The sequence below is a fragment of the Cynoglossus semilaevis genome, chromosome 4, assembly GCF_000523025.1.
Source record: "Cynoglossus semilaevis isolate Cse_v1.0 chromosome 4, Cse_v1.0, whole genome shotgun sequence".
NCBI lineage: Eukaryota > Metazoa > Chordata > Actinopteri > Pleuronectiformes > Cynoglossidae > Cynoglossus > Cynoglossus semilaevis.
This window is the reverse complement of record NC_024310.1, coordinates 14,136,598-14,162,487: the sequence shown is the minus strand read 5'-3', so window position 1 is coordinate 14,162,487 and position 25,890 is coordinate 14,136,598. Positions and strand designations below refer to the sequence as shown.

Sequence of the window (25,890 nt, the reverse complement as noted above, 5' to 3'; positions counted from 1 at the left end):
TGCATTAAATACTATAATTTAAAAATATATAAAAACTGCAAATTCAAAATACACCATACTGTAGAGAAACAAACATGATGGATGTATTTGTCTTAGGCTGCACAGTAGTTTTCAAGGTTTTCAGTAGCAGACAGACCTAACTTTGTTTCATTTAAGTACAAAACAAACAGACAGCTGACCTGGGCCATGTCCTCATGTTTGCTCCACTTGACAGAGAGCAGCAACTTAGGCAGCGACTGTGGGAAATTCTCTCGACAGTCACAGCGTAGTGTCCATATCAAATCCTTCTCGTTCTCACATAGCTGAGACAGAGGGTCACGCTCCATGATCTCCTTCAGTTCGATGTAGAACTTCTTTCCACCACGACCCTGTGAGAGGTAACGAAAGGAAGGACAACGGAGAGACAGACAGGAGTCAGACAAGATGAGTTTATCCTGTTTGCATATATCATTGTATAGCTCAAGTGTCGCAGAAGCGTATCAACTCCTTTTCCTAAAAGTACTGCATTATGAATAAGTAGAAATATTGATATTGTTTAGTAAACCTGGCGAGACTCAAACAAACCTTCTCTACAAACCAGTATCCTTCAGCAGCTTAGGGAACATGCTGATTGGTGGTAAATAAATACCTCTACCTTGAAGTTTAATGCAGCCTTTCACTACTTCAAAACTCTGTGTTTGTACATGTCCTCTACATGTTAGGATTACATAACAGGCAGAAACACACCCAGCATTGCAATTTTCTAGAGAGGACGTGAGGAGACAAAGAAATACAAGCAGTGAGAGGGAAACTCTGGAATTAAAGATCTTATAAACCTTTTCTCAGTTACAACCCCTTGTAAAGGAGAATAAAGGTTTTAGGTAAATATAATTACCAGGATGAGTGCTTATAAAATAAATTTAGTTCAAACTACTTATGATTTATTAAAGGGCAACAAAAGACTGGATATCGATACTGCACCCTCTGCTCACTCAGACATCAGCTTACCATTGGTGAACAGTCACTTGCTCCTACAATCTCTGCAGCTTTTTCCAGTATCTTTAATAAGCAAATAAAGAGAAAAAATGTAAGTAATAAATTAAAAAACATTAGTCATTTCTTAAAGTAAGCTAGACAATAACTAAAAATGAACTTAGATCTCATTTAAGGTTACTAAAATTATATTTCCCATTTAAATATTTAAACAAATGCACAGAAACAAACAAAAAAAACTCAACATGTCAACATAAAAAACACCTTTCATATTAAATTCTTTAAGTAATTAATAAACAGCTCAGAAATGTTGTAAAAATGATTTCTATAATAAAAAAGAAAAACCCAAATGAATTTGACAGAGTATGTTTTCTCCCACCTGAAACATTTGCACAGAACTGCATTTTGCAGGGCAAACTTTACCATATGAAACAGACAGATAAGAGACACATGAACTCAATCACTGCCTTACTTTGTCAAAGGGAGGGAAGACAACAGGGTGTGAGGAATACTCTGGAAAGTGAATGCACAGAGCCGTGGCGTTCTCAGTGTACGGGTTGGTCTGAACGGTTCCTATGGGGTTCAGCATCTCTTCAAGTTCATCTAGTCAAACAGAGATATGCCGTCTTCCTAGTGTTCGCCTCTGTTCATTAGAAGCACTCTAAAGTATTAGACAGAAATGGCATTAATGTGTGCGTCTTATATTACCAGGAAAGGAAGACCAGCAGTGGAGGTTGATGTCTCCCGTCTTTAAATGGCCTTTGTAGTCAAACACCATGGTGTTCACCCAAGCTATAGGGAAGTGCTAGATTCCACAGAGATTAAAATATGACAGGAATAACTTAGTTACAAAAAACATATTTTTTTTAATTGTAATTGATCATCAGAGCAAAATCTGTTTTATTTTGAATAAAAATAAACACGTCTTAACACGTCAATAACCTCAAAGTAAAGGAAAACTTTTTGCTAAATAAAAGAAAGTTGCGAGTTAAATGTAATAGGTGGTTCTAACAGAAACTGGTTCTAACATTTTTTTTATGATCTATTATGGGAGCAATGTTTGATAAAGAATTAAGGATTTGATGTAATAAAATAATCCACCACACCTCACATCAAACATCACAAATATATTGGCTTTCAGCACTGCATATCCCACCCTCTTTTTAAAAAAGCTGTTTACAAGTCTCTTACCACTTTCCCTGCTTTGCGAATGGTCTGGTACTTATACAGGTGTGGGTTTTTGGTCGACTTCTGCTTCTTCACCTTATCCATGACGGCATATATGGCAAAGCAGAGGCGGGTCATACGTGGTAGATCACAAACAGAGATCTCAAATTCCAGTGTGCTTTCCCTCCAAGTGTGATCCGAGCGCTGGCTGCTCTCACTGCTCACCACCGGCTTGCACAACAGTTCTGTGCCGTGGAAGAGCCCGGCCCTGACTTGGACCTAAGCGTTTAGCAATACAGTATTAACTTTTTATAAATGTTTAATTTTCATTTACAAGCTCTTCTACCAATGCTTCTTTAAAGCGGAAAGGTCGTTCTTAGGTCGTGGCATGGACATGCACAGAAAAACATCACCTAACACTAGTCATCAATAATTAATAGTAGGCCTAGGATGTTAATCAATGAATCCATTGACCGTATGATAAAGTGAACCCTGGAGTGAACCCTCTTGGCAGTCATCCACTCTTTGTATATTATATGTATATTTTTATATCAAATGTATTACAATTGAATGGGTGAACTTGCATTATTAATATATTTATTATCATTACATTAGTGGTTAATTTGGTCTCAATAAAATGTTGACAATATTAATGTTTATCGGCAGTAATTTGTTATTATCACAGGCCTAGTTGTTAAACTGTCAGTTTTGTTTTTATTAAAAAAAAACAAGGATATTACCTTTGCAGTTTCGTCTGCATTCACCTTATTGGCACTCACAAGGACTATCCTAAAGGTACTGGTCAAATCCCACACACACATCTGCACCTGCTGTACAGAGGAAAAAGGCAGGATAAGAAATCTACACTTCAGAGTGAGGTGAGCAGCATTAGCAACATGGTAAACATCTGAAAAATAATTACTAGCTATTCTTGAAAATACTAAATAGTTTCCATCTTTTGTTCTCTTTCGTGTGCGTACACACACATGTGCAGGGTGATTGTCGGCCCGACAGGTCATGCTGATGTCAAGCCCAGAGCATTTGCAAATGTCAGCAGAACAAACAGCATCACATGACACGTCGGAATTACAAACATGACTAAGTAACACACTTCTTGTTTTTATTTTAGCTCTCTTTATCTTGATTTCAGTGTTGATGTGTGACACATCTGAATGTTCATGTGACCATGGAATCTTTGACTGTAAGAACATGTGGTGTTTGTTTCAGCTTTAGATTAAATTTTTTTTATTTTGTTATTGAAAGACTAAGTTCTGACTAGGGTCTTTAAAGTTACACTGTAAATGTCATATATATTAATTTAAATTAAAAAATAGAGGAAGAATCTACAGATGGCAGTTTTTCACAAGGGCTATCACAGACTCACCGTGGGAGCTCTTCTTTTAGGTGGTAATGGTAAAGGTAGTGGGTTTAAAGACTTGTGGTTAACAACTGCTCCAATGGTTTTAATTTCCTTATCAAACATAGCTTTGATGGTGCTCATGTGGACCATGGTGAGGCTGGGAGACTCCTTGGCCTGCATGCATGTGCGAATATACTGCAAAAAAGAAAAGACAGAATGATTTTTCCACTTTCCATTGTTTGAAGCCAAAGTCTACTACGGTACGTCTAACCTTACAAATTACAATTAAAAAACTGGATTGGAGCCTCTTTCAGATTCCAGACCCACCAGTAGGTACTTTAAAATAATAATAATTTGATCATCATTGATCCCACACTGGAGATATCATTGTATTAACAGCTGCAACAAACTCCACCAGGTACTGTATGTGGTTCCTCTGGGGCTCGAAGACTGCACCAGGTACTGTATGTGGTTCTTCTGGGGCTCGAACCCAGGACCTTCTGCATGTAAGGCAGTGTGAAAACAGCCACGATAACCACTACTGACACACTATGGAACCACTAATCATGTCTACATATACCTTCAAGACCTTAAGGCCAGTGGTCTGCAACCACTGTAGTGGTAACCAGGTACCAGGTATCACTCAAACAACACAAGCTTGATTGACTGCCACTGACCTTGTATTGACTCAGTGGGTGGTTTCCACAGAGGAACTCCAGACACTGACTAAGTCTCAGCACATATTCACTCCTGGAAGCCTCCTCCTCTGGGCTGTGGGTGGTCAGCCACTTTTTGATGGCCAAGTCCATTAGCTCTGTGGTAGTGCATGATGATGGCACCTTCAGAATGGTTGAGTCCTACAGGGAAGACTGAGTGTTTAGTTTTATTTTGTTCCGTTCTTCCAACATTAGCCTGTGTCAATTAATATTGATCAACATGAAAAGGGTCAAAGGCCAAACATTGACATTTAAAAACTGACACATCTTGACATTGTTCATTTATCTTCAGTGGGAGAATCATTAATCCAGTATTAAATCTGCTCTATGTCCTAAATAATCAAAATTCCAGAATAATTTGGGGAACAAAAAAAACAAAAACAAAAAACCCAAAAACAAAACGTGAAGCACTGATCCTTCTTAAAATAAATCAATGTGTCATCTTATTTCTACATAAAGGGCTGGGACGTTTGCCCTTGTCACTGCTGAAAACTAACTATACACGAATGTCTTTTATTTTGAAATGTTTCCGTCCGTGTTAAAATAGTGAATGGCAGCTGAGGAATAAAACCCAACAGAAAAATAAATAGACCAAAGGCTACAAAGTTAAATGAGAACTCACTTAAGAGAATTGAAAGAATTCCGAGACCTGAAGGTCTAGTGACTGATAGTTAGGACCAATGATGATTTAAACTGTAATACTACTGATGTATATTACTATACTATATTACTATTCTGAAGTGAGGCATTCAAGCCTTAAAGTACTAAATCAATCTAAATATGTGTCAACATGAAGGTTTACACCAGGAGTCACCAACCTCATTTAGTTCTTGACAGACACCTTGGCGGTCGTACAAGTAAAATTGCTTTGTTTTTGCAGTTCATAATCACTAGTTTACACTGAACCCTGACGGCATTCACTTTTCAGTTTTTAAGCACAACACCATACTTCCCGTCAGTAAAAAGCCTATTGCGTGTGACCTTTCACATTAGACTTTCTGCCAACAGCCAGGAAGTGCAGTGCCACAGCAGCCAGCTGACGCCTTCACATGAATCTGATGTTTTTAAAGGCGAGCAGGGTCTAAAGGGCATTACTCTGTATAGTAGTATTCCTAAAATATTCCTGAAATTAAAAAGTTAACAACTCAAACCAACACCATCCAAATCTATCTATCCAGGGTCTGCTGTTCACATACTTTATTTCATGGTTTTATAACTCATGAAACAACTGTACAATGAGCAGTAGAATGAGCAGTTACTCACAGCTCACCCTGCTGACCAGCTTGAAGCCTATAATCACAGACGTCCACACCTACCCCAGGGGAACAGGAGTTTTGTTTGAGCCCAGCGGAAATGAGGATGACGTTTTCAGCGTCCACCCATCAAAAGTGTTTGCTCGGTTAATGTCCCAGAGAGTGTGCACACAGACTGAACAGACCAGCTATATCTTCAACCTCCCTCTGAACCAGGCTGTAACTGCCACAAAGTTCAAGAAATCAACCATAATCCCTGCCCCTGGGCTGCACATTTTCAAAAAAATTAGCCAAAATATGTATCCTGAAACCTATAGTTTTATGGTACTGACTTAAAGATATAAAAAGATAAAATAAAAAGTCAATGAAATATCATTAATAAGGGGATTTCTGAAAAGCACAAAGATAAAAACATCAACCCAAAAGGTGTTCTGCAGGCATTTTGGTAACCCTGCCAACCTGATACCTTCATTACAAATTTAAGTAATTTAATTTACTAAAAGTAAACACAGTTTACATATGTTTAAATAAGAAAATTAGAGAATACAAAACACTCCCAAAGTAGGAAACTTTGGAGGCTCAAAATGAGACAAAATGGTTTGTAGAGTCTCACCTGAGACTGTTCAAAGTGGATGATGACTTTCAGGTCAGACTGCTCACTGACTTCATCAGTTACGGCCGTTGTAGAACCAGGGTCCAACTGTGGTGAGAAGCAGGCCTGCAGCCACTCAGTACATGTCATCAAACAGACTCTTTGCATCCTTTCTTCACTGAGACGAACTATTTTATTACGAAAGTCCTTCACCTCCTGGTCATTGATGGCATCCAGTTCATGAAGGCCTAGGGAGGGTTGTTGAGCAAATGCTTATTCTGTATAACTGTTGTGTAATAATTCTTCATATTTTAATTAAGACAAGTGACTTCAGTAACAGGGAACCTTTTCTGCATAATAATTGACGACGGTGAATGAAAGAAGAAAAGACTGAAACGGTGAATGCATAATAGAAGCACTGTGTACAAATAGGTTTTGTGTATTCTTCAGCACAAATGATTAGCCATAACAAAAAGGTCAAGCTTTTTGACTGGACAATGAATAAGGAAGTATTCTGACATCAGAAAGCTGAATTCATTTGAATTTGAACGGTGCACTGTGTGTGGTCATTTGTATAGAGGACGCAGCTGCGTTTACAACTCAGTCAAAAAAGGGGTCTTGTTCATGCAGAATAAAAGACTGATAAAATCATTAGTTCTAACGTAGGAGGCGCCCCCAATGCTTCTAAAAGGGATACTGCGGGCTGAACCCTAACATTTTAGTTTGGACCAAATAATCATAAACAACATTTATTCTGTGACACAAATAATCACAGAATAATTCCCTAAATAAGTGATCATGATTTGTTGCAGCCTTGTTGGGAAATAGATCATTTCACTCACAGTTCTGAATTTGACCCTTCAGCCAATTATCACTGCAGTGAGCAGAAACATTGTCTATTGATGCCAATAGACCACAATTTGTGGGGGCAGTGGTGGCTTGGTGGTTAAGGAAGCAGACTTGGGTTCGCAAGGTTTAAGGTTTGAGTACACCAGCAGCCAAGTTATCACTACGGTGCTCTGAGCATGGCACTGTGGTGTGCAGTGGTGCGTTGTGTCACAATGACAGATGTCACTTTTACTTTAATCTCAGGCACACAACACACATGGAGGAATCAAACACCAAGCATATTAGTTTTTCAAAAGAAAACAACTTTTAACTGATAATTAATTAATTAAATGCAAATATGATGCAGTTATCTTTGTCTTTCACCCTGCACCAAATGACCCATGACCAAGTACTGAGCCTGCACAATAATTGACCTTACAAAGTGAGGAAATATTTAAGATAGACAAGTCTCACCCTTTCCAATGAGAACACCAATTTTGGAGTCCAGCAAACGCTCTGCTCGGCCACAGTTGCGCGTTATTAGCTTGAGGACTGGCAGGAAAGGGCGAACATCACAGAGTCGGCGGGTTTCATCCTCCAGCTCTTCATGTACAGCAGCCTGGTTGACACACTCAAACATGTGACTCTCCATCTCCCCCAGTGCGGTGAAGAGTGGCAGTGTCTGTGCCTGCTTCCATAGGAGCTAACAAAAATGGAGAGACTGGTTTTACAATTTGTTTTACAACTATGAATCCCCAGCTAATTCTTTAACTTGCTATTAAATACAATTATTTTATACAAATACATTTACATTACCAAGGTAAATGTGTGCAAGGTGTAGGATTAAGACAAAATGTGAATAGTGAATGTATTCATATAAATAGACCTTGAATGGAATATATTATTAAAATTAATATGGCTACATGATGTTTGAGTTAAATGTTAGAAACATACATTTTGTGTTTGATCATATAAGGATGGAGACATTTTAGTCACTGCAAAGACATTTTAGCAACACCTAAAACATTTTATGGTAGAGTTACATCAAAATAAAGGTATAAATATAATGTATTTTAAAACATGTTAGAAATGGGAAAACACAACAATAATAATAATAATAATAATAATAAGGAAAAATCTTAACATGTATTTAACTGCACCTACCAGTTTGATGTGCTGAATCGTGGCCTCTCGTGGAACATCCATCTGAATGTAAATACCTGTAGGCAGCAGAAAGTCTACTGTAATCTGGTCTGGGGTGTGTCCCAGCATTGGTGAGTGGGCCACCCATATGTCCAGGAGGTCTGTCATGGCAGGAGGCATGGCATGGGACACCACACACAACCTTAATCATAAGGACCTGAAGAAACAAGAAAGACAGCTGAAAAATGTAGCACTTGCCAATATATACTGTATGTGTGTATATATATATATGTATGTATGTATAAAAACTTGGTGCATTTTTAGCAGCAGCGTATATATATTAGCTCACAAAATAAACCAAATAGCTTATCCAGTAATAATAGAGTTATCATAAGAAAAATTGTCCATTCCTTCTTGAAGAACAGACCACCTTAAGGTGGTATGCCAAGACACCTTAAGGACTCTTTTACGGCATTCTGGGCATGATACCATAACAAAATAAATCTTTCTTAGGTAGCATGCCCAGTTACGGTTAGGCTTAGGGTTAGCTTGACGGCTTGAATTAGGTTTCATGAAATGAAAGGTCAAAGGGCAGCCATAGCACCAAAAACTCCTTGGAGCATTAAAAAGTACAGCCGGCTGACCCTGTGTGTCCAGTATTATTGTGTTGACAGATGGGTAAAATCCACAGGTTAATTTCCCTTTGGAGATGAATAAAGAAGTAATAAAATAATAAACAGGTTGCAGATGATATGACAAGACAACAGTGTCTCTGTTGTTGCAACCAAAAGACAAGAATCAGTAACATCCATTACTGACTCATTATAGATGAGTTCCTTTTGCTACATAACAAATTATTAACTTTAGATATTTATTATAGCCGTCATTAATACAGTCTGAATAATTGTTTTCCATTTGAATAGGCCTAATAGGCTAATGATATGTCATTAGATCTCAGATTGAAGCAGAATAGTCATCAACCTGGCATCATGCAGAAACCACAGAGCAGTTCCTCTCAGGGCACGTGTCTCAACCGTAGTCCTCAAGTGGACTGAAGCACCAACTCTTCCGCTAGACAAAATGTTCATCTCCTGATTCAGCCATTAAAAATAATGGACCTGCTGCCTCTAATGGTCGTTCCCAAGTTAAGTGCTTGAGCATACAGTAGACCGGCTGCTGTACTGCCACATGGAGATATGTAGTGCATTTGGAGCCATAATCTCAACCACTTAACATTCTCCGGCACGCAAATGGAAAAGCAATAGGTTTGTGCTGTGTGTTCAAACTTTCAAATGTTGGAAAGGATCAGGGTTAAAACAGTTCTGGATCTTTTATAGTTGTTGTTTTTTTTCTTTCGTTTTGACTGTTGTTTTTAGAGTAAGTTTGCTAGGTTTAGTTGGGTTACTTTTTTGTCAATGCTTAGTTTTAATTTAGTTTTGATCAGTTTTAGCTTTTGTTTTCCCATACCTTGAGTTATTTGTCAGGTGTAGGAGTCAAAAAGATCAGAGTATAATCATCAACACAGGACACCACTTCATTAATTGTATTAAGTTACTGTTGAACAACCAACTGTTCACAACAACCGTGAGACTCCACAAGAGAACAGCCTTAAATGCAAAACATATATAACAGTGTTTCAGAGGAGAGATACTGTACAGTACAACTAAACTAGCCAATAGAGACGCCTACTAAAGAACATGAACCCATTCATCAGTCACACCAGTGTCAATCTGAGAGAAACAGGAACAAACCCCAAAACCTGGAAACATGTGCTTTACCAGCTTTGGCAGGATAAATGTTGGGGAGGTCTGATGTACACTGCAAGTGCATTCTGATCACTACACACAATAACACTGCACATTTTTGTTTTATTAAAAAAGGATGACAATCTCAAGTATTTCACAATATGACTGCAAGCCTTACACAAGCAGAGACACTGAAGTCGGAAACTGTGGTGGTACTCAAGGCAATATTTCCTGCAGCGCTTATAATCAGTAATCAGTCATTGTTTGTACAGGACAAATACTGCGTATCTGAAATGTGAGTATTATACCTTAAGATCAAAATATAATAAAAACAGTAGCATCTTTTTACAACTCACGTTAGTCAGTGGCAACTGGACCGGAAGTTCAGTAAAAGAACTTTCACCTCCCACCACAGAGGCTTCTTTAGTTCTATTAGAAAGTGGTAATGTCCAGGCTTTTAATGTCATCATTGTACTCCTGTAACACAATGGCAGCCATTAGTCTGACCGAAGCTGCCGCTGACAGCTCTGCTGTCATGTGACTTAACTTTGTTGTTTCTCTACAGCAACTTCTAATAATGGCGCTCATTACAGCCACTGGATCTGCCATAAAAAAAACAACTACTTTTCTGAAATGGAAGCCCAAAAGCAGCACCTCAAACACAAAGGCTCCTCCATCTGATTTCTTTATTAAAAAAACGTTCAAAAGCTAAAGATATCACAGTCCTTCCAGCAGACAGAAGTCTACTATTGCCTGAACACAGCTAACTACGTCGCCAGGCTAACATTTACTCACTAATCCCAGAAAACATGGGCATTTGAGTCGTGACTTAACCAGTGGCTATGGAAAAAAACAATAGATTGCTTGCTGCAGCCCTAAAAATAGGGAACAATAGCCAGCCAACCCAACTTCCACCACTTATTAGACGACTTATCACCGACTTATCAACTTTGTGAAAATGTTGCGAGGGTAAGGGTAGTTATTCAGCATAGGTTTGTTGTGTATAGGGGAAAGGAGAAAAAGGAAGAGAAAAAAGTAAAGAAGCAAGGATTAAATGGTGGAAACTAGAGAGGAAGGTCACTGATGGATATATACTGTGATGTGAACTTTTGATACAAAGTAAATTTCACCATTATTGTTATTATTATTTTATTTCACTTGTTATGTACACACTGCATATCAAGACCTGAAAACCCACACAACTGGGTTTTTATTGAAAAAACATTTGTAAATGTTTTGATTGTTGTAACATAAAACAAAAAATAATAACGGTAATAATAATAATAATTAATAATTCATAAAATAAACCATTGAGCTTTCAGTGTGGACAGACTTGTTTTTTTTCCTCCCACACAGACATACTCTTTTCTTTTTTCTTATAATTAGAATGAGAGTGTTTATACAGTGTTTTTACAGGGATTTTAACAATGACAAGTTATAATAATAATAACAATAATAATAATAATAATAATAAAAGTTTTCATAATTTAATATGAAAGACATATTGTCTTTCACTCTCAGTGAAGACTTCTTCTCCTATGGTTCTCGTTGCTCTTAGTAGTTAGAAAAATGCCTTGGCAACTGTACAAAAATCCCAAATATATGAGGACTTGCTATTTAGGTGTAATTCTGTAGTTAAAATCCATGTCAAACTGGTGACTGTATTATTGGACAAAATAAATTGTTAACTGTTGAGAATGATTTGTTATGGAGGCCAACATGTTCAGAGGCAGTAATGGTCAGTCAAACCCCTGGTGTAACTCAACTCTATCTTAAAACAGCTCATTCTCTCTGACAGTAGAAGCTTTGTGAGACTCTTTACAGAGCTGTGTGTGTGTGTGTCTTTTACTTGTGTGAGTTAGTGACTGTGTGTGATTAAAAGTCATGTGACATAATTGTTCCTGCAATGCTAAAGATAACATTGAAAAAGAGGATCTAAGAACTCTCAGCCTTCCCATCACAACCTCTAACATTAATTTCAATGAGAAAACTCAACACTTAGTCAATGTGAGTCAGCTTTTCCACCAGGAGTTTTTGTCCACATTTGTTTTTGTGAGTCTTCCTGTGTAAAAGGCAGTGTTATTATATACTGTAGGTGTAAGAGTTTTAGAGACCCCAAATGTCATGCCTACGATCCACCTTTCTGGGTCACAACCCCCTTCATTCCTCTGGCCGGCTTTAGCTAAGTGTGCTCAAGCCTGCAGCATACTAACTGTTGGAATTCTAGTTCAATGTAAACCAGAATATCTTATTATAAAATAAGGTTTCCCTGAGATATAACAAGACGAAAACAAGACTTATATCCTTGATAAAAGGCTTTTTACTTTCTTGAAGTTCCTTTTTTGGTGCGGCCACCAGCACTGAATCAGGTGACCCGAGTGACTCCAGTCAAACAGATCATAAAATGTATTGAGTTTACTGACAGTTAAACAGATGTGTCCAACGAGGGGTGGACCGTTGATCGATCTACTTCGATTTGAGTCAGTCAATCAACAAACAAGCCACAGTAAACATACAAAATACAAAAATACATGGTGGACTTAATAGAACCAAAGTTATTTGTAACCAATGTCAAGTAGAATGTTCTTATCACTGGAGTATTTAGAGTCTCAAGTATCTCTTCACAATTGCAATGATGATATTTAATATAACGGGCTTTTTTCAATTATTTTTTGCAACCAATAGAGTTACAGTTTGCTGAAGAATGTTTAATGTTACTGTACTGAGAAAGAGCTTCTTGATCTATAAAAAAGAAGACGGTTGCTAAAATGTTGTACACACTTTTGCACATTACTGTACATATACAGTATACAATACTATCAGGGCAACAATCTCCCAGTCGACTGGTTGATTTATTGGTTGATACGTTCTGACTCGACCAAAATTCTGATTGGTTTATTAAAAAATGTATAATTAATATTTATATAATTAAAATGTATAATTGATTAGTCAATTCAGCTATTAAAACAACACTATATAGTGCCCAATGGTCTACCTGCCTTAAGATAGACAAGTTTTGTTGCAATTATTATTTTAATAAAAACATGTTCATTATTATTTAGCTCTCAATAACCTTACATATTAAAGTATTATCAGTATTTAATCCTAAAGTCTGCAATTAGGCACGTGTTTGCATTCATTTGGTGATTGACAGATCACAGCATCAGAAGGAACGCAGCAGAAAATCTTTTAATTGAGAATGAGCTTTAAAGGATGGTTAAAACGAGAGATTAAAAAGAAAACAAATGGTGAATAAGTGAGTTGAGGGAAAATGTGACTTTTGTGGGTGGTTATAACTGGGACCGATGTCTTTCACAATCAGTCTCTGTGTATGTCAGTTCACTGCCCTGGACAAACACTGCCCTTGTGTTGCCCTTACCTCCATCAACCGCCGAAGGGCAAACCCAACCCATGCACCTCAAAACATATCACAGACACACATAACCCTCAAAATGTATCCTATAATTGCAGGTCCTTAGCTATAGCTGTATTTAGTTTGCACATTTTTATGTAAGGTATTTGACAAAAAAGGCAAAAGGACAATGGCATAAATATAGGATAGAGTAAGATTTATCATAGTTACACAAGTAGAACAAATTTAGGACTGGCATCTCTCCAACCTGATTAAAATAAATAGGTAAATAAATAAAATGAGGTAAGTAAAGAAATATAAATATAAAATACAGAAGCAAGAGCTTGGATGCACAGTCCGAGTGACAGTTCTTCTAAGTGTATTTAGATCATGATTAGATTAGGGTGTGACGTGGGCTGAGGGTCTTGTGAAGTACCTGTCGCTACCATTCACTAGACCAGACTCATCTGTGCCAACTGCTAATAAATGCACATTTTCTGAAAGGACGAGCAAACAGAAATTAGGACCTGTCACATTTGTGTTCTGGCTACCGTTCAACTTTTTTTTTAAGTGTCTATTTATTAATTCATCTACCAAAACCAATTTGAATTGAAAATTGTAGCTTGTTCTGTTAAATATTGGTGTGACTCAAATGCAATTTATACGTTTTCTCACCTTTTACAAATGGCATTCCTAGTTATAATGTTGATTATCACCTTAACTGACATTATATTTGTGTATTTTTATTTCTGTTTATTTGTAGAATTTATACAAGTTATTTAAATATTATACAAAGAGTGTAGGAACGGCCAAAATGACACAGTCTCCAGTAGTCCCCATGTTAACATAGTAATTCAATTAATTCCAAAGGATGGCTGCTCAACTATATGAAGAGCTGGGTTTGGAAAGTTTTAATGTTGTATCTATGGCTTGCAACAGTAACTGTGTGAGGATGTGAGTGCATGGCTTTATTATATATATTATATATATACAGATAATCTAATATAATGTGATGTTTTGCACCTGGATAATATATAGAATACAAATAAAATGAATTATATCAAGCAGGAAATACATTATAGACTTGCCTGAATTTAAATCTGTGAGACCTGTTGTTTCTAGGATTAGAAACTCAAGGTGAAATATTCAAACATACAGTACAGTTAGAGTTATTTTATATTCATCACACAGTAAGTATCTTTATGTTTAGGTTTCTAAAAGTAAAAGAATGCATAATAATTACTGTAACACCAATCTCTAAGCATTAAAATAGTCTTCAGACAACTTTGATACGTTTGCACAGTGTCAAATTTCAGCCAGTTCTTCACCTCCTCAGAGTAACAGCAGTGGAAAAGGAGGAGAAAATAATTCCATTTTACCTGCCCTTTGCAGATGGCTTATTTCCTGTGCGGCTGCTCCTTAGAAGGCGGGTGTGGACAACTTCTGAGACACTGCATCTGTCAACATCAGGACACAGAGACAGCTGCTTTGATAGGTTTATGGGCGAGAAATTGAAATAAAAAATGTCATGTTACAGTTAAGACATTATGCTATACTTTAACTTGTTAATATTATTCCAATAAAAAATTGACTAAACATGCAAACATTCCTCCATTTTGTTCTCTATTACAGAGATCTTTGGAGATAATTTTATTTACTTTCATGTCAAGAGTGTGAATTTGTTTTACACAAATAAAACTGGCTAGACTTTAGCTTTGGTTAAACATTAACATGATCCAAGTTTACATGTGTATTTTTGGCTTACTTTCACTTCAACATATTTGTATTTGTATGTAGTCTACTTTTGTTTGAAAAGTGAGCATTTGATGCGTGACTTAACCAGTGGCTATGGAAAAAAAGCAATAGATAGCAAATAAAACAGTCAGTCATCAAAACGTTTTGTAGGTGGCAAATAAAGAGGTTATCTGACTGGCTAGAACTTCTTCTTAATCCTCAACTGAACCCTTTTTTAAAAGCCAGGGCCAAAAAAGCTGTTTATTTATTAACATATTTATTTCCTCTGACATATGAATGACTCAGTTCTTGACAAATTGTGAGTAAAAGGTCTAATTTGTTTAGTTTTCTTAGTGCTATCTTTGCAGCAGAGTCATCCTCTAAGCACACCCATTCTCCTGTAGAGGAATGCGAGGAATGCACAGTTTTAAAAACGTTCAGTCTGATTATTAGCCACGCTGACATTCACCCTGGAGCTCAGGAAAATGTCCTCCTGCACTAACACTATCCATTTTTCTAGCTCAGCCTGGTAAAGCGCCCTGAGGTTGGCTCTTTGCAGACTTGAAAGAAATACTTTTACTTAAGTGAAAGCAAAACTATAGATGTCTTGGAATTTTCTGAAAATTTTGACTAACATTAACATGAAAACATGTTAATGGGTTATATGTTCAAATGTGCTACAGTACTAATTCGACTATGTACTATCAGAACAAATCAAAGACCAAAATGCATTCAACTATACATTCTGTACTAATGGGGCAAAATATGATAAAATGACAAAAGTAGTAAAACAAAAGGTACAAAACGGAACAAGAAAACACAATAATACTACAAAATTGAACAAAGGTACAAGTCGACTTTCTACAGCTAAGGGCTATATAACTATATAACAGCTTACAACAGACTGTATAAATATTTATTTTTCGAGAGCATCGTCAATGAAAGTGCTCCAGCTTCTTCAAGACTCGTGTGTAATTTGTGGTACTTTGATTTTTTCTTATTATTAAGTCACAACCAGTAACATGTACCAGCAGATATTTAGCCCAGTGTAGTACATGCAGCAGTTGGTACTGGCCTGGTATAAAAGATAAAAGTGTGGTCTTTAAAAACTTTAAAACTGCACTGTTTGCGCTGGTTCAGTTCAGTTGTGTGTGTGTGCGATCCTGTGTTCGTGTGTGTGTGTGTGTGCAGGGCTTCATGTAGTAGTGGTACCCTAATTTGGAATTGCCTCAACCCAATGGGCTTTGCCGGGTTTACCAATAAACATCAACATGTTTTAGAACTCAGAAGGGTTAATAGGTAACCTCATCAGCTATCTATCTGCTTCATTTTAGTAATGTTGCTGTCAGTAATGCCCATCATTTCCAATGTTTCATCCATGCTCTTAACTGTGCACTCACAGATAACACTCCCAACATTCGTTGTCATGGTATGATTCTGGGGAACACATAATACCTGGATACAGCCCATTCCTTTTTTATGTTGTCTTCCTGAGTGAGTGCAGTCTAACAAGAGAGTGCAGAAAGAGAGGAGAGCTGCTCCAGAATGAAATCTCCACGCAGGCTCTCAGGCTGTGATCCTGCATGGCTGGACAAGCCAAGGTTCCATCATGTGGTTGGTCCCACCACATAAATTACTCAACTCTGTTTGTTATTCTTCGTTATTGATGTAGGAGAAAACAGAGCTAAGGAACAGGCTGCAGTGGGACCATCTGACATTCATGACCCCGCCACTAAAACAATGGGCATATGACCAGGTCTGACAAAAACAACAGAAGTCAAATGCAGTCAGCGAGGTTCAAAATAGCAGCCGAGTTGTACCACGTGTGTAAAATGACAACAGCCCATATGCCTTTATGCTGTTCAGTAATTCAACCTACGCCAAGCACTTTAATGATACTTGATATTTGTTGTGTCTGTGTTGCATTCTTCTGGGGGCAGGAGGGGTGAGGCATAGTGGGTCTGGGATGTTGAGATTAACATTGTTGATTGATCAATGGTAATACAGCAATTATCTAAAGAACTAAATAAAAGGTTGACTTGAAAAGAGTTAACTTTCGTATCTCAGCCTTACTGCACCAAAGGTATATAACAGAAATGAAATTTTGGTTTGATTGTTTACTGCAATATATTTATCTTCATATAAAGGTATGATTAAAAACCACTATAATATTGTTATGAACTGGTTCTCATATAACCTTCCCATTCACCAAACGTGTCCTTTAATGTTACCGCTTTGCACTGTCAATCAGTTACTTTGCTTAGTACAACAGAGCAAAGGTCCACCAGGTACTGGTATAAAACCACAGTCATGCGCACAAACACGGAATCTGGCACAATCCCAGACAAACATTATTAACGAAGCTGGCTGAGTTGACTTTGTCATGAACATGGGTAAACAATCAATGTTTAAACTACAGCCACAACTGGACACAGGTAGCATTGGAAGACACTTTGGATGGACATTAAAGGAACAAGCAGAAACTTTTTTTCTCAATTGTATTTATGAAAATACCTTTTTTTCTCTATATATCTTCAGTGTATTTCTAAACACTACTGCAAGATTTGTTTCAGAGAATTCCTTAATTGTAAAGTTTTAGTTTAAAACCTGCTTCTCTGCCTTGTCTTAAGATCTTTTCACATGTTCTATCACTTTAGGGAGAAAAAACAAACAAACAAACAAACAAAAAAACCCCAGATATAGCCAGATCAAAACTTGTTGCAAAGCTTCAAAAATTTTAACAGCTTTCCATTCAAGTTTGGTTTAAAGTCGGATGTTCAGTCTGATTAGGCCAAAAAAACCTGATCAAAGGAAAGTAACACAGTTTAAGACTTTAACCAAAACTATCACGTTCAAACGTGTCAGTGTTGTGTGAGATTCCTAAGAGATAAGTCTTAACATGTCTTAGTCATATACTGTATCTCACAGCTTTTCAAATTATACCACGTGTCTCAGAAATCTTACTGGGTACCAGTGGAAACCAGTAAAGTAAAGTGTAACTACTTAAAAGAAAGTGAAGTTGGTGTTGCCTTGTAAACAACCTACTTAAACACCAGCATCCACTGAGAATATCAGTGATTTCACATTCACATTAACTGTTGACCCCAACATTAAAAATCCCTCCATTATAATTTATTTCAGCAACATTAAATTGCTAAGTAGATTGTGGACTGTGGCACTCCGTGCTCTACTGGACTTCCAAATGCTGTTTTGCCAAATTAGAAAAAGAAAATAAATATGGAATGTCATTGCTTGACAAGATTGGAATATCTCCAGATTGGATGATATGAATATAAAACAAGATTTTGGAAAAATATCCAAATATATTAGCATCTTAGCAAGTCTACTCATAAACAGAGCCTGAGTGTGACTGAATTCAAAGATAAGAATACAGGAAGTAGAAGTTGACTTGTGTAAACCGGCAATACCTTTGATTTGCACGATAATAATCTGAATAATGAAAACAACACATTAACAACTACATTTAAAAAATATATTAAGGTCTGCAACATGCAACCTACAATTTTGTTTAATTATGGAAAAAGTGGTTATGTCATTCTCAAAAGAGCTCAACAGCACTGCAATTTGTTATGACTGTGGCTTTCTGTTTATTATGGAGCAATTTTATCAGTAAATATCAGGATTTTTGCTTGAATTATTGTTGTACATTTGAGATTTTTCTCTCGCACTATACTTGTCCCTGTTCGTTTTGTTTCTTTCTTTTCCTTCTCCTTCCATTTTCCCTGCATTCTTCAGCAGGTCCTGGCATGCTGGCTGCTAAAGTGTAGCAGAGAAATTCCAAAAGGTTCTCTTCACTTTGCACTCACAAGGGTTTGTATAACAAATTTGTATGTGTGTATATATATATATATATATATATATATATAAACTTCTTTATATCTATAAATTCATAATGACCAGGGGTTGGGGGAGGTCTTCCAGTAAATTTAATAGAACACCTAAAAAACTGCTTGGTTGCTGCTGGTAGTTAATAATTATCTCACAAACAACATTCAACCTAATAGGAAAAATAGATGAGCTACAGAGGGGGTTGGGGGGGGTCTGACCTGTTAGAGTTGAGCGTCTGTGTAAGTTGTGGCTAATACAATATGTAGACTAACGATAGTTGTAAGGCCTCACTGGTTATTTCCCTTCTGTGCTGTTACAAATGACAACCTGAGATGTAACGATGTATCGTGAATCGATTAAAAATTGAATCAAATACGTGACAATTCACATCAGTTGAAATAAAAAAAATGAATCACGCATCAAGGCTTAAGGAGTAGGCTCTGTTATTTCACAAAGCCAGTGGTCATACCATGAACCTACACACTCTAGTACAGCAGGTGGTGGTATGTACCTAAAAACGTTGGTTGTGACTGCTGTTAAACCAAGACTACAGTTCCCTTAAGTGGCATTCAGGTGTTCTAACAGAACATGGGAAGAACTTCTTCCACAGACACAAACTGTGTCTTACAGTTTCTGTGAAGAAAGGAACTTTTTCCAGTAAATATTGTTTCATATCCTCTTGATGATTAATATAATGACAGCAAGGTAAATAAGAGCAGAACAGTTTCACTTTTAGTAAGGGGAGATAAATGGTGCATTTTTTATATACGGTTATTTAAGATAATATATTCAGTTTATAGATACACAAGACCATTTCAGTTAATAGAGTATTTGACCAACTAGAGGATCATTGTTTTTGGTCATAATGTTTCTGCAGCTTAGTTTGTCATCAGGATAAATTAGTATTGTGAACAAAACATTGTGAATCATATGGTATCGTGGGTGAACTGTATCGTTACATCCCTAATGACAACCCACATCTGATGCCTCAAGTGTCTCCATAATAGAGTTTATGTTCATATAGAGCTGTGCAAAATTAGACGCCGGGCTTAACTTTTGGGTTATACATTATTATGTCTAATAGTCACATAGAAATGAAGCAAATACACACATGTTAGTATGCATAATAAACCCTGGCAAAGTAAATTTAGCAAAATATGTGGTACAAACACAGTCTTGTCAGAGGAGATGGTAAGGACTGAAAGAAGCAATTTATGAAAATATGTAACGAAAGTAAAAAACAGTATTTGACTGAGCATTGATATGATATGATAATAGAAGCCTGTGGTCAGAAGGTTGTCAGTACTAAATCCAGGCCCGGTACAAGGTGATGTGTTGAGAAAGTGGCTACAGTACAGTGCTCCTGTTTCATACAAGAGTTAAGTGTAAAGAACACATTTCAGTGTGTGTGTGTGTGTGTTTATACTTTGACAAATTAGGTTGTTTGTGAAGCCAAAGCCAAATACACATAATTCTTGAGGACGGTTTTGTCCCCTTAAGCCCATCCTCTGCTACAATGCAAAAGTCGGCCACAGAAGACTGCAGTGATTAGATCAGAGGTTCCGACTGTGAACTAACGTCTGAGCCACATCAGATAAACACACACTTTACACTCAGATATGTTATGAATAATAGGTACGATACGTTCTGGTTCACTTTGTGGTATCGAAGTCGTCCACTGACATACATTTTTAAATAGTTTCAGAGCGTACAGCAACAATAGTGAGGGGACACGAGCTACCTCACAGCTATCAGTCACTCCAGCTGGACAAACACTCCGTTCTGGTTGGAGGTGGTCATCTAGAGTAGCTAACATGACAGCTTCCCGAGCAGCATTAGTTGTGATGTAGCAGTTTTTTTATATAATATCATAGGAAAATAGAAGAATTAAAGAAAGTCGTTTCGTATTGCTAACCAACAGTCTGCCTACCGTTATATATATCTTGTCACAAAATAAAGTGGCTGTCTCTCTTCTAGATAATAACAAAAAAAAGTCTCCCTGCTAATCTTAATTAGTAAATGCAGTGAAATCTGTTAGAGATGGAATGCGTTCTCCCAAGACCCGTCGTAGTTATGTTTACCGAATCCCTGTGTGTGAATATAATGACGGGTTGATGAACAGAGATTGGATGCTGCGCCGAGAACAAGTGCCGGACAGTAGTCGATAAACACTAACTTACCTTCTGATAGTCCGAGTCGTGAAGTCTCCGAGAAAAGTAGTTGGTTAAAGCAATTTGTTCTTTCAACATTAAACAAGTGCAGTGCGACTTCGCCAGATATAGACGAGCGTCAAATGAATCGAAGTAACAGCCTTCTTCCTGTTTGTTACCTAAGGTGAATCAGCGCAGCCGGATTTCGCTAAGCTGCCTCTGTAAAGTCACACACAAAACGCAACTTCCGCCACGGTTTTTCGAATTAAACATCCGACAAGCAGATCTTTACCCTTAACCCCAAATGTTACGTTAACGGGTTTACATAATTATTCCCAATGATGAAATTATATTTTCTAAAATTGCTCTAAATGTAATTTTTTGTCTAAATCAATCACACAATACACATTGGACTCGAAGTGTGTTTCTGCGTAACTCCTTTTAATTTCCTGTCATTTTGCTGACAGGAAACGTCGTTTTACAGTTCATTTTAATTCGACTTTAATGGAATAAAAGCATGTGTATTTGTAAGTTTATTTGGGCAAGGGGATAGACTATGGGTTGACTGTTAAGTCATTAACAGCTGCATTTCTACCGATCTATATGGTATGAAGAACTATGACGGGAAAGGGGTCACATTGTGCAAGAGTGGTTAGTACTTGTTAATAGTTTGCGTGTACTTGTGCGCGCACATTAAGGCTAATTGTTCACTATAAATTGCCCGAGGAAATAAAATAGCAAACTGGTGCACCCCGTGCTCGCCCCATGACAGAAGAATGATTAAATGGATGAGAACCAACGCAGACGTTTGCCCAGAAAATGTGATCTTTGCTGCCATCTAGTGATCAAATAGGTAAAAGTACTATGGGTAATGTCGACATTAGCTACTCGAAACATAAGTATCAACAATAACAAGATTTGAGGTTGATACAGGTTTGTGTGTTGTTTAAACTTATCCAGTTAAACTATTGTCCTTATGTGTAGATCAATAACTTTGACACTTAACATGCAATGTGTTGGAGACCTTTTCAGAGTTAACAATTGTTGATTTACTTCAGTTTGTGTACAGTACTTGTGTTATTATATTCTCTGCATGTAATGGGATTTTTTTTTTTTTTTTAATTTTCATTTCAATTTGTCAAATAAATGATGTAGTGGGAGGAATTCTGGAAGTCACCAACCGTTCTAATGGCTCCTTTCCCCAATAATAACATGCACATACAGTATTTATCAAAACAACCAGATATGGCAATTTTGCTTCATTGATGTTACATTATTGGGCACAACTGGGCCAGTCTACCACAATCAAAAGGCAGAAATTATAATGTGAACTAAATTTGGGTAAGAAGGTTGGTTAAAAGTAAGAATCGCACTATTTCCACTTAAAAGCCTTTCCATTAAATCTCACAGAGTCACTGCACTCCTTCCCGACACCCCCGCCCAACTAAATGAGAACTGGTACTGCAACTTTTTAAACCTTTGTAAAAAAAAATTGAGGCAATACGATTAAGATAACTCCATCGCAGCTGAATGAAGTTTTATTCCACATGGGGGCGACAAAGATAGAAAAGCCATTATAAACAAACCCAGCATTAAAGATGAAGCTCTAATAACTACAGAACTACGTTTCCCAGTCATATGTACAGCCAACTTTGTACATCAGTGATTGTTACCACAGTCCAAGCAGTCGTTGGAGTACTGATTACTGATATCAACTTTGTCCAGTGTTTCCCTAATTTCACTTACAGGTGAGCAAAGGTCAAAGGTCACCATTGAGTTCAATCATATAACGTTGCATCTGGTTTACATTGTTTGGTACAAGTGAAGACTGTGCAGTGTTACACTGTAGCTCTCTGTGCAGGATGCTTCAATTACTGCTGCTCTGACTCCAATAAAGGTTCTCCAGCACAGTGGAAGGCCCACTGATGGTGTATTTTCTCATCACACATGATAGGCATGTAATTAAAAGCAGATTCAACTTGAAAGAGCAGGTTTTGTGAATGCGTATAATTACAGATATCAACATGTAATCACTCTCTTAATTGTGAAGCCTTTCAAAGAGACATTTGTGATAGCCTTAAAGTAACGTTGATCAAACTGAACCCTGGTGTGTGTAATTTAAACTGGGGTTATATTGAGTATGTAAGTTGTATAGGTGGGGATCAGGGCCTCTACCTTTGGACCAGCTTTCTGTGGGGTTGTATAATACAGCTGATACAGAATTAAATCCTTTTTTTGGGTAATAATTGAACACATTTGCAGTACTTTAGACATGTGTTTTCTTGTCATCCCATTCTGAGAACTGCACAGATACAGTGTATTCATCCACTGTCACGTAAAACTTTCAAATTAATTTAGCGTAATTTTACATTTTTTATATATTTATATTCTTATACACATCTAACATTCGTGTGACATGGACACATGTAAGGTTTAGTTAAACCAATTGATCACCTTCATTTGCTCTCTACATGAAATGGTTATATCTCACCCTGTCATCTCCAAAAAGAGCAATAATTTTTAAAAGAAATAAATTATAATGAGTTTTCATTAGGATAACTCAATAAAATAAAATATAATAAAATACACCTCACACAAGGTACGGTTTGTAATTATTTCACACTCCACACAATATATACTGTATAATCAATGACATTCTAACAGTGATGAGAGCAACACTGCTGTAGTGTCACAATGACATGGTCTGAAAACACTGACACTAAAGCTTCACAAACAAGAAGATGGCTTTAATTGAAAAATTACAATGAGGGTTTTTTATATTCCTCACATCATTGTGTAATATTATTTAAAAAAACAGAAGTAAGACGTAAGAAAAATTCTCCCATCGTACACTAAGAAATTTGAAATGCGAAAACAGTTGCACAACAAAGTATCAGCATATATACAGCACATTAGACTCGTGTTGAAACAAAATATCTTTGTTTAACATCAATCTCAACCAACAGGAGTTTCATTTTGAAATGTTTTTTTAAAATTAATATTATTTCATGCGTATTCCAACAGGGTGTCTGTCTAAATATACTAACCCTCGGTCCTGGCACCCATGTCTGGCAAGAGATTGAATTTCTATTAATGATAGCTGGGTGTTGTCAAATAATTAAACAATCCTGTAGTCTTGTCCTCAGAGCCTGGCAGTTGGTTCTGCCGTCTAAAGTATCAGAGCAACAGGTTCTTCTTGGGTACTAATGATCCCAACGGGACGTTGGTTTCATCTTTGATTATTCAGTGCTTTAACAGCAGTGAGGTTATGGTGTTAGCTTCTGCATGTCAACACTGTGGATGTACCATGAGCAGGTGGTGTGACAAAGAAAGATGGGCTTTAAAACACAACGCGGCTGTTAAAGACTGAGATCATTGACGTGTTTTAATGAAGAGGAAGGTGAAAGTTGTTGATGTTTCCCTTCTGAGTGTCATTTTTCTATGGGCCTTTGATCCAGATGATTTCCTCACCACAAACACTCAGTCATCATTGACATTAGACACAGAATTATCCTGAGCAGTTTTAACATTGTTATAATGACAGAGCTTTGTGACAATAATCTTCTTCCACTTGCTCTCTATACAAGTTGGTCTTATGGAATAGATTTTTACATATTATTTCACCATTGGAATATATATAATAATATATAATATATAATAATAGGATATTTAAAAAAAAAATTCTGAGCCCACTCTGTCATTCTGCAGCTCACTATTGTCCTACACCTCTTTCTTATATTATATTATATTATATTATATTATATTATATTATATTATATTATATTATATTATATTATATTATATTATATTATATTATATTTAGGATCATTTAACATACAAATAAAATAATTATTTTAATTATCAGTTTTTATCACTGCTCTGGTGTGTATGCTGAAATGTCCCACGGATCAGTGAAAAACTGGCGGGGACAAACAAAACGCAGTATATTAGTATTTCTAATCTCCGGGTACTTCGAATACTCCACACATCACTTAACTTGCTGTTCACACAAATGCGCTTTTCACACTGTTATGATCGAATAACCGAACAAGGAGGGTGATTTCCTCTCTCTAACAAACTAGAAAAAAAAAGAAAAGAAAAGAATGCCCTTTTAGTGGCAAATAGTCTTGGATTTATATGTGATATAACATAATAACATGACAAAAAAGACCCTAGTGTCTGCAAACAAAACGACAAATGATAAGATAAAATAATTGAAAATAATAAATTAAATAAAGTGAATTAATTGCTACATTTTACCTATGACGGTCAAATATATAATTCGGTCGTTGCCCACAAAATAATATATTACATTTATATTATATTGTAACCGATTTTTACTTTGATGATCTATGAAACACTAGAAATAATGTAAACATTAATAAACACATTATTATACATAACATTATCATTTTATGTAGAATAAATATTATTATATTACATTTATAGTGAAAAACTATTGAACAATTATGAAATATTCCTCAGAGCAAATGAACATCGGCTAATAGACCTGCTAATGCTAATTTGATTTTATTGTTGTTTTCCAAAGAGTGTTTTTCTGGTTTTCTATGTTAAAACAGTCTAAATGGTTTACAGCTGACAAACTAAAGAGTGACTGTAAAAAGGTTGTCTTCAATCGGTCCGTTTACACTAAGTGAACATTAAGGATATGGAGCCAGACTCGGACATTAACAGACCTAAAAACTGGGCCTGGTCCACATATGACCACGTCAAGGTGGGACGCATGTGGTGTCAAATAAATACGACACCTATATTTGTGATAACGTAGAGGACCTCACCGAGGTTATTGTTAAGAATGTGCCTCTGCCCTGGGCTGGGAAACGAACCTGTGACCTTCTATTTGAGGTTAGCGCAAGAGCACTCCGAAAAGAAAGAAAGAAAAAAAAAACTTCTAATGAGGAAAAAAGAGGGAAAATCAGGCGGATTCAAACAATGGCCGGATTTTTTTTAGCGAATCAAATCTCTGCATATTTTCCTGTTTGGAGCAGATGTAAACCAAACAGTTGTG

General features: G+C 36.7%; 1 protein-coding gene across 3 annotated transcripts in view; it reads right to left on the bottom strand.

Annotated features, from left to right (window-relative positions):
* The window catches only part of pik3cb (phosphatidylinositol-4,5-bisphosphate 3-kinase, catalytic subunit beta), a 30,640-nt gene extending 9,573 nt beyond the window's left edge, over positions 1–21,067 (bottom strand). The window contains exons 1-13 of one of the 3 annotated variants that reach the window (XM_008309360.3): positions 20,892–21,067; positions 14,508–14,585; positions 8,053–8,248; positions 7,363–7,591; positions 6,082–6,308; positions 4,177–4,356; positions 3,524–3,694; positions 2,880–2,969; positions 2,164–2,418; positions 1,681–1,777; positions 1,445–1,575; positions 988–1,038; positions 180–368 (exon numbers count right to left, since the gene is read on the bottom strand). In XM_008309360.3, coding sequence (XP_008307582.1) covers positions 180–368; positions 988–1,038; positions 1,445–1,575; positions 1,681–1,777; positions 2,164–2,418; positions 2,880–2,969; positions 3,524–3,694; positions 4,177–4,356; positions 6,082–6,308; positions 7,363–7,591; positions 8,053–8,211 — 1,779 coding nt within the window. In that variant the 5' untranslated portion in view covers positions 8,212–8,248; positions 14,508–14,585; positions 20,892–21,067. Of the gene's footprint in view, positions 1–179; positions 369–987; positions 1,039–1,444; positions 1,634–1,680; positions 1,778–2,163; positions 2,419–2,879; positions 2,970–3,523; positions 3,695–4,176; positions 4,357–6,081; positions 6,309–7,362; positions 7,592–8,052; positions 8,249–14,507; positions 14,586–20,891 lie in introns of those variants that run through there. The other 2 variants (XM_017032192.2, XM_025054900.1) reach the window with 2 other exon arrangements.
* Between the last annotated feature and the right edge of the window lie 4,823 nt (positions 21,068–25,890).